We start from the raw sequence: 9,862 nt of genomic DNA, 5'->3' as shown, positions 1-9,862 counted from the left end.
ACGATGCGGGCACCTGCTCCCTAAGCCCCATGTGCCCTGATGTCAAGTTCAAAGAGACTGGCTGCCGCTGGGGCCAGAGAGCTCTGCATGCCTACCTGGAGAGTCTCTCAGCTCTATTACATGAAAGACTGCCCATTTACTTCAAGGCAGTACAAGATTTGTAGTTAAGTACCCAGCACCTGGCCCGCATCTGTTGTACGGGGGTACTACCCACGTTCCCTGACTTACAGCCCTCCTCCGTCATCTTCTGATGTGTCTCTTACCTGTTGTCACGGAAACCTCGATGGAAGGAGACGTTCAGACAAACCCGGTGCCTGGAGGGCAGGTGTGGAGTGGACAGCTCGTGTGGCTAACTGAAGAGGAGCCAGTAGAAACATTAAAACAATGTGGTATTGTTATTTGGAATTTCAACTCTTCAATTTGCAAAACAAAACAAAAGCCTCTGCAAGCAACCACTGTGACATTCATAGTAATATTACTTCTTGAAGGCATAATTCAGTATCAAATATTTTTTAAAGATTGTATTTACTTATTTTTAGAGAGAGGAGAAAGGAAGGAGAAAGGGAGGGAGAGAAACATCGATGTGAGAGAGAAACAGCGATGGGTTACCTGTCACTCACGCCCAGAAGGGAGACCAAACCCTCCACCCAAACATGTGCCCTGACTGGGAATTGAACCAGCGACCTTTTGCTTTGGGCGACAGCACCCAACCCACTGAACCACACAGTCAGGGCAGTAGCCAATGTTTTAAAAGTCTTATGTACACACGTCTACACACTCGTGTGCATATATGTATGTGTAGGCATGTGTGTGTTGTGTGTTCACCTATGCATGTGTCCCGTGTATATGTATTTATGCACATGTACATGTGTGTGCATAGATATGCATGTGTGCCTATATGTAGACACCGTGACATTCGTCGGTGGGAGATCAGAATGGTCTGGCTTCCGTGGAGAGCCGTTTGGCAACACCATTTAAAATTAACATACTCCCAGCCAGGGTACATGCCTGGGTTGCAGGCTATAACCCCCAGCAACCCCACATGATGTTTCTCTCTCTCTCTCTCTCTCTCTCTCTCTATCTCCCTCCCTTCCCACTCTAAAAAAATAAATAAATAAAATCTTAAAAATAAATAAATAAAGTTAACACACCTCTCCCCAACTGCTTAGCAATTCTGCTCCTGGGTCTTCACCCAAGAGAAATGAAATCATACCACGGGGGTGAGACTTAAGGCAGGTGTGCCCGCAGGGGTGGGAGACAAGGGTGTGAGGAACTGGGGTGCTGTACACCGCCTTCCCTCCCGTTTTCTTTCTCACCAAGTTTTATCTTCATTGACGCGATGCACACGCCGCAGGTCCCAGCCAGCGCGGCGCTGCCAACAGCCTGGGGAGCCCCGTGTCCTCCTCTGGCGGCTCCCACCCGCTCGTCCTCCCTCTCCTGGGGGCTCCTGGGAGTGGGCCGTTGAGCTGCCGTGGCTTTTCCTTCCACTTCGTATCTCTTTGCCTTCTGTGGTGATCGGGGGAGGTTTCCTTGGCTGTGAAAATGTTTGGTTTTGACTAGCAAGTGTTCATGTCCGAGTTCGTCCTGCTCCTCCAGTCCTCTTCCTTCCCAGACTCCGTTCCCGCTTCATCTCGTTCCTCTGAGATTTCACGCCAGGCTTTGGTGCTCGGTACCTCCTCGCCCCCCTTTCCGAGTGTCTCCTGCCTCTCACGGGGGAGGCTTTCCTCGAATCTCCACCAGTCTGGAAGTTCCTCTGGGCACAGGCAGGGCTGGCGGGGGGACCCATGGGCTTCACCGGGCACTTCCCCAGAGGTCCCCAAATGCCAGGAGGTAGACGTGCCAGCCAGGCCTCTGTGTGCTGGCTGATGGGTGTGGGGTACTCCAGGTTGACCGTGTCCTGGGGGGTCTGGGGCAGCCAAGTGGGGAGGCCCTGGTTCGCATACACACAGGGTAGAGAAACGTACATTAGCCTCCAGAGGGAAGGCGGTCTGGGGATAAAGGTTTATAAAAATGAATGCATTTCCCTGGCTGGCATAGTTCAGTGGATTGAGCATGGGCTGCGAACCAAAGCGTTGCAGGTTCGATTCCCAGCCAGGGTACATTCCTGGGTTGCAGGCCATAACCCCCAGCAACCGCACATTGATGTTTCTCTCTCTCTATCTCCCTCCCTTCCCTCTCTAAAAATAAATAAATAAAATCTTTTTAAAAAATGAATGCATTTCTTTCATTATTCTACAGTCATTCCTTTGGTGTTTTCCTGCTTCCCCCCTGATGGGCCTTACATTTGAGCCATAGCCTTTAATAATAAACATTGACCTTTCCCTCAACAAATTAAAAGTGAGTGTTTAAATAATGCATTGTTTGTTTACGCTTTCAATTACAAGTGAGATGAGTCGTCACAAAGCAGAGATGTGCTTGAAACTAATTTAAGGATTCCATTCATTAAAGTCACTTTCGTCTGAGTTCCCTCCAGCTTTAGGACTGGGTGTGCTGCGTGAGGAAGCACACGGGACTGGCCCCTGGCCGCCTGCCGTGACGGGGTGGGTGGCCTCGCCGCACGCACCTCCCAGACCTCGGGTGGGGAGCCGGCACAGGGCTCTTACGAAAACGATGGAAACCCTGATCTCTGCAGAACTTATTTCCCTCGTTCCATCTGTCCCTTGGACCTACTGTTTCATAACTTTAAAATGACACATGGCCCTAGAAAAGTGAATATATTTTGCTAAACTTTAAAATTAATAGTAAAAAAAAAAAAAAAAGACATCCTGATCATCTCGTTGTTGCTTACGGAGAGAATGAACTGATCAGTTGAGGAGGCGGTTGGCGTTTTCAGAAACTCTAAGTAAATGTTCAATGATGTATCGCACCTTCTGTTCTTAGCGTGGCCGAAAGGCGAGCTACATGAAACCACACGCGTGACTTCGGTGGCAATGGGGAGTTTGTGTTTACGTAAGATTAATTGGCAGGAGGTACCGAGGGGGGAGAGAGGGCTGTTCTCCCCAGATGTGTACTCGGATCACAGTGGATGGCCAGCCCAATGCACGGCATGGATGCATTATCCATTTTTATTAAGTTTTCAGATTATTCTGGGCTGATTGTTTCCCTTTCAAGTTCAGAGCCCCTTGACACTTGTTCTCTTGCACGCAGCTCTCCGTTCCTCATGACACAGAGACAGGCAGGGGCTGAGTATCGCGTACACACACCGGTCCCCGGAAAACAGCTCCCGCAGCACAAGCACTGGGAAAGCCTTAAGCCTTTTTTTTCTTTTGCGTGGTTGTTTGTGTCCTTAGTGTATGTTCCACTAGGAGTGACTTGCAGATTTCCTCATGGTTTTTTTTAAGATTTTATTTATTTATTTTCAGAGAGGGAAGGGAGGAAGAAAGAGAGAAAGAGAGAGAAACATCAATGTGCGGTTGCTGGGGGTCATGGCCTGCAACCCAGGCATGTACCCTGGCTGGGAATCGAACCTGCAACACTTTGGTTTGCAGCCCGAGCTCAATCCACTGAGCTACACCAGCCAGGGCTGATTTCCTCGTTTTAAAGCTGCTGAGAATAGCTGTGCTCTGGTGGGTCAGGCCACCCAAGGGATACACTTTTGGTTCTTTTGTCTTATTTCTGATACTTAGGGACTGCTTTTAAAAAGTGAATTTGTTTCATAAGTCTGTAAAATATTTGCATGGTTCCAAAGTCAAATCTACGAAGCAAGGCAGGGCCTTCCCCTCTCCATCCCTGTAGGTATCCTTCAAAATACTTCTGGCTTAGTCTCCCAATGCTTACTCTTAAAATAGAAGCAGATCAGATAGATAGATAATAGATAATAAACAGGTAGACAGATGGACCGAGATAGCTGGCTGCCTTCCCAGCTCCCCCCCATCATGAATAAACTGTGGTGTATATGTGTGCTTCCCCCCACCTTGCTCAGTGTGCACAGGGAACTCTGTGATCACTGAGACAGCACCCTCCTTTTTATGGCTGCATAGTATTCCTTCATGTCCCTGCATGATGCTCATTCACTCAGTGCTCCAGTGATGGGGATTTAGGTTTCTTCCAGTCTTTTGCTTTTACAAATTGTACAATATTTTAATAAAAATGGGGCTCATTATATAAATGCCTGTAGCTTGCTATTTCATTGAACATAAATCGATATTATTATATTTGTCTGCTTCGGTCATGAAACACACCAGATGGGATTAATGGCGGATCAGACATTGTCAGTGTAGCACGGAAAGCCCTTGAGAGCAGCCCAGACTGAGAGAAGAAAGGCACTCGGAGCTGACACGTGCACAGGGCACAGGACACGCAGACTCTGTTCTGAGGACACGCTACCCTATTCCCACGTTAAACCCCACCATTCTGTGAAGTAGGGGCCCTAGTTTCACCTTCCTCATTCTCCAGTCGGGGAAACGGAGGCAAGAGAACCGGGCGGCCCGCAGGGCTGGAACGCCTCGGGCTGCCATGGCTGCTGCACCTTGCCGTCTGCCTCTGAGGCCCAGGCCCAGAGATCCAGGAGGGCAGGGCTGTCTGTGGCAAGGGCCGTGCCTGGCACAGAGCTGGTGCACCACAAATATTTGTTGAGTGACTCTGTGGCTGGCTGGCTCACTTGTGGGACCGTCCTGGTCCCCCAGCGGCCTCAGCTGCAGTTCCCCCGCTCGGCCCACAGATGGCAGGTGGCCACCTTGGGGAACCACTCCCCTGAGAACCTGGCAAAGCCACCAGGGTGTGTGTGAGAAGTACCCGCGGAGAATTCCTTTCTAAATAGGCATCTTGGGAAGAGAAGTCTTGGCTGGCAATGTCAGATCTGGAGCAGCGATAGGAGGGACCCCGCTGGCAGAAACAACGGGCAGGCAGGGCTCCCGGCCCTCGTGGTGGACAGGGCAGCCCTGGGGCGGGGTGGGGGAGGGGGCACTCTGGGCTCGGGTGGAGGTGGGAAGAGGAAGCAGTAAAAGCTGAGCCCTCCCCACACCCCCCACTGAGCTGAGCCGGGGGCCAGCCTGACCTTCACACCCCTTATTTGAAGATCGTTTTAATGGGGCCGCTTCAGCTGCAAAGAGGGGAAACCTCACTTCCCCACTTGCTGCTGCCCAGACAAGGGAAGACCCCCGTCCTGGACAGGCATGCACTGGACCCTGACCAGCGGCGTCAGCCTCCATTGTAGTGGCTTAGCAACGGCTTTAAAAAACGAAAGAAAGAAATATAAACCACAAACAGCCTTCCAACAGGCGAGTGCGCCGTTTTGCCAATAGAATGGCTGGCTAGCTTTAGAAAATAGGGTTAAGGTGAAATCAGGGTTGTCCGGAGAAACAGAACCAACAGGGGTGTGTGTGTGTGTGTATCCTAAGGAATTGACTCCGTGTCATTTTGGAGGTGGACAAGTCCCAAGGTCTGCAGGGCGCATCTGCACCCCGGAGCCCCAGGAGAGCCCGTGTTCCAGTTCCGAGGTCATCAGGCAGGACATCAAGTTGCCCACACGGACCCCTCACCCGAGCTCATGGGTCAGCGGCCGGCAGCAGGCCCCGAGTGGGCACGGAAAACCCGTGTCTCCTGGTTTGGGATGAAGAAGCATGTTTGTCCCTGGGACGGAGGCGGGTCTGTCCGTCTCCCGGGGCAGCCATCCATAGCCAAGTATTCACTAACTACGTGGCTTAAAACAATTTAAAAAAAATGCACACTATTCTCCCACAATTCAGAGGCATCTCGGAAAAGGGAGGTTTGTGTTAAAGGAAATACTCTCTTGAGGAAAGCTAGAAGATGGAGTCGGTGCCCCCCACCCCCACCCTTTCTCCCCCAGCCCCAGGGGTGGCTCGGGAACCCTCGCCAGTGACGGTGCGCATCCAGTGCCCTGTTCTCTCCAGCCACTCCTTCGGAATTAGTGGGCGCAGGATCGCAGCCCTGAACAAGCTATGCTCTTTGAGCACATAGCATTCAAATCATGCAGGAATTTCTCAAAAGCAGCTCTGCGAGTTGCAGCAGGAGCTGTCCTTCGAGGAGAGCAAGGGTTCCTGGCTGGGGGGAGGACCTTCCCGGCCGACGGGAGCAGGGCTCGGAGGTGCGGCGGCAGGGGCGGGGCCGGGCGGGGCGGGGCGGGGCGCAGGCGCGGTGGAGGGGCCAGAGGTGGGAGGGGGAAAGGAGGCGGGGGTCGGAGGAGAGGATGGGGTGGGCAGTGCGGAAGTTGGTCTCCACCGCCCCTTCACCGCGGGCTGGTCAAGCGGGAGGACCTGGGGGCCGCTGGCTTCACTCCGGACCGGGGCCTTGCTCAGTCTCAGACTGGCTGAGCCGTTCGCCTGGGAGCAGTGTGTCGGCCACGCGCTGCTCCCGGGACCCCGAGGAGATGGGTTTACACTTCACGCAGCAGAGCGCCCACCAGAGGCGACAGACACACGGCACTGTTACCACCCAGCGCGCGCCAGGCGCGCTGTCTCCATGGAGCCCCGCGGCCATCCCAAGAAGGGACCCTATTCCCCCTATGCAAGGACCAGCCAACTCGCCCACGGTCCGGGTGCCGGGGTCCCACCCAGGAGGGTCCCCGTTCCAGCCTCGTCCTTAGCCTGCAGGGTCGGTCCGGCCCCCACCGCGGGATGCAGAGGCAGCTCTGGCCCTCGCCCGGCTCGCGGGGCCAGCGCGCGGAGATAGGTGGCTGCGTGGGGAAGGGGACATCCGCTCGTGGCCGGGCACACCCGGGGACTTGGACGGCAGAGGCGCCTATTGAGAAGCGCTGTGCCCGGAGGACGCGGGCTTAAGAATTCTCAGGGAAAACGTCCGCAGAAGCCTGGTGGCTGGCACTTCCCGGCCCTCCCCCCCAGCGCTCCCCGCCGGGTAGCTGTCCCCGGTCAGAGCGCTTTGCCCTCGGGCCTCCATCTCCCGGGAATCCCCTGGCCCGGAGCCCGGTGCGCCGGGTTTGTTTTGGTCACCTGGCACCGCCCACCCTGGCACTTCTCGCGACGGCCACCTCCCACGCCCGAGATGCAACACTCGCACCACCATAGTTTCACCTGATATTTTTCTTTCACTCGGTCAATTTTTTTTAACGTAAAATATATTAAAAGTGAAACTATGCTTTGATGAAAGGTTTTCATTCGTATAAATTTTTGACACTGTAGTGAGCTCCATCGTTTCGGAGATTGTGAATACTTACACAACTATGGATAAGATTTCTTTTTTTTTTTCCACAAATATTAAGATGATCATGGTTTCCAATTTTTTAAAAGATTTTATATATTTATTTTTAGAGAGGAAAGGGAGGGAGAGAGAGAGAGAGAGAGAGAGAGAGAGAGAGAGAGAGAGAGAGAGAGAAACATCAATGTGTGGTTGCTGGGGGTTATGGCCTGCAACCCAGGCATGTACCCTGACTGGGAATCGAACCTGCAACACTTTGGTTTGTAGCCCAAGCTCAAACCACTGAGCTACACCAGCCAGGGCAAGATTTCTTTATTCAGAAAGTTTCTACAGCTCTTCAAGATGGAAAATTAAATTTAATATTCAATTTGTCTTATTTAGCATTCTGATAAGATTTATTATATTTTAAAACTAATGTTAAAAGCTTTAAATTTTAATTCGTATATGCTCAATCTCAAACTGTTTTGGGGATATTTTTTAAGGGTTACAAATAAATCAGTAACAAATAATAAAACATCTTCAGTGAACAAATGACAGCTCTTTATGTTTTGTGCCTTTTCAGGATTTATTTAAAGCATTTCAACTAAATGAGTTGCTGTGTTCATTTAAAATCTTCTCACCCAGTGTGCATTTATTATGTTAAATATTTGCCCAGCAAAATAAGACTAAATACTGTCTTCCCTTTTGGCACTTTAGTCTCATAACTTAATGGAATACCAAGTGTCTTCTGTCCATACCTAAACTCTCTTTGGTGTGCCACAGATGGCCACGGAGTAACTACGCAGGTTTCTCCCCTGGAATTATAAAATAAACAATGCTAAAATCATGATTAAAATATTGCCACTGGAAGTTCCTTTTATACTCTGACATGTCCCCTTACCTGCCAGTGACCAAGGACCACTAAGATAAATAACAATGACCTACAATCACAGAGGGCTTAGATAGAACTCGGCTGCCTTCACAATTCCCGCAAGGGACTTTGTTTTTCTTTGACGGATTAAAACACTGGCCTCCAGGGGGCGCTGAGTGGCGTGTGTGAGGAGCAGCCAGGTCAGGGGCCAGAGCAGGGCCAGTCCCGCCCAGCCCTGGCGGGTGATCTTTGTCCCCTCTCGGCTTGCAGCTGGCAGCTGGCAGCTGGCTGTTGAGGCCTCTGTGGAATCGGGAGCCCGGTGCAGAGCCTACCACGGACAACCCATAAACATTGGTCAAGTGAAGCGAGCACAGGGTTAAATGCACGAAGTCGCCGTGCTCCAGTAGTAGACGGGTGTGCGCTCTCACTCCCCCGACGCTCTCACTGCTGCAGGTGGGTGAGACCAGAGTCTGCGGCGGGTCTGGAGAAAGATGCCTTGAGCCAAGCCCAGGAAACAGCACAAATGACTCATTTTCCAGTCAATTCATTTCTTTCCCACCCAAATAATGACAATGCTACTTTCAAGTCATCTTTATTCAAAATCCCAATTATTTTTTTAAAGATTTATTTATTTATTTTTAGAGAGGGAAGGGAGGGAGAAAGAGAGAGAGAGAGAGAGAAACATCAATGTGTGGTTGCTGGGGGCCGTGGCCTGCAACCCTGGCATGTGCCCTGGCTGGGAATCGAACCTGCGATGCTTTGGTTCGCAGCCCACGCTCAATCCACTGAGCTATGCCAGCCAGGGCAAAATCCCAATTATTTTTAAAATATTGGTTTGTACATTAAGTTATATTTGCTACCAGCAAGCTCGAGATAACCATGATGCTCTCCAGTCTCAAGGAGATCAGTTTTGATCTCAAGATGATGTAGAAGAGAATGTGGCAGCCACCTGGTCTTCCCGAGAGGCCTGGGGACCCGCCTTGTTTGGTTGCCACCGAAGAGTACTCCCCACAAAGAGTGCTCGTGGGGGAGGGGAGGCGGTGCGCTGTTTACAATGCAGAGAGGAGCCCAGTTACTTGCTGGAACATAAAAAGATCATATGCCCACACAGGCTAGGTAGGACCGGCCTCTCCTTTCTGGGTGACTAACACAAAAATACAGTCGACGTCTTGGAAATGCTTCCTCTCCTGCCTCCCCGTCCTGCTCTCATGATTCATCTCTGTTGGCCAAGAGGCCGTCTTTGCTCACCGTGCACGGGGACAGAAGTGGGTGCTTTTTGGGTGTGAAAGTTTCCAACCTCGCTTCTTGCAACCTCTGACCCAGATATCTTCCCAAGAGTGCTGTGAATTCAGGCCGGGAATATTTTCCCCCAAAGGTGGAAAAAACATCTTTCCTTTTCAAGGGATCTGTTCTACATGTTAAAAAGACACTTTTGTTTTTCCCCAAAGAAAGGGTGGGGAACTCCTACTGTCCTTGGAGCTTTAGATTTGCTGTTGGTGATTAAAAAAAAAAAAAAAGTTACTTCCAAAGTGCAAACTTGGGTGTAGAAAAAAAAAAAAGACGCGGATCTCCAGGAACTTACGCCGAGTGGAAAAAGCCAGTGCCCAAAGGTGCCACGCTACAGGACACCTGTGTGCAAATACAACCCACTTGGAAATATAACAATTTTAGAAGTAGAGGGATGGCCAGGACTTGGGGGTTCGGTTGTAAAGGGATCACAGGGGGGTCCCTGCGTGATGGAATGTTCTGTAGACAGACCCCAACCTCTGCAGGCGACAACGTTGTATAGCAGAGGACCAGCAGATCTGGGGGAATCTGAATAAGAGCCTAGTTGTGATACACAACATCCTAGCTGTAATATACTTTTTTTTCCCTACAACTGCATGGGACTCTACAATG

The 9,862-nt window shown here is 51.0% G+C and overlaps 1 protein-coding gene across 1 annotated transcript in view; it reads left to right on the top strand.

Annotated features, from left to right (window-relative positions):
* Positions 1-6,544, top strand: part of PRDM15 (PR/SET domain 15) — an 81,258-nt gene extending 74,714 nt beyond the window's left edge. The window contains exon 20 of the mRNA XM_036019836.1: positions 6,292-6,544. Coding sequence (XP_035875729.1) covers positions 6,292-6,544 — 253 coding nt within the window. The remainder of the gene's footprint in view (positions 1-6,291) is intronic.
* Positions 6,545-9,862: the final 3,318 nt, after the last annotated feature.

Source organism: Phyllostomus discolor, chromosome 2 (genome assembly GCF_004126475.2).
Source record: "Phyllostomus discolor isolate MPI-MPIP mPhyDis1 chromosome 2, mPhyDis1.pri.v3, whole genome shotgun sequence".
In the NCBI taxonomy this organism is placed as follows: Eukaryota; Metazoa; Chordata; class Mammalia; order Chiroptera; family Phyllostomidae; genus Phyllostomus; species Phyllostomus discolor.
Note: the sequence above shows the minus strand (reverse complement) of the source record. Positions and strands in the feature narration are given on the sequence as shown.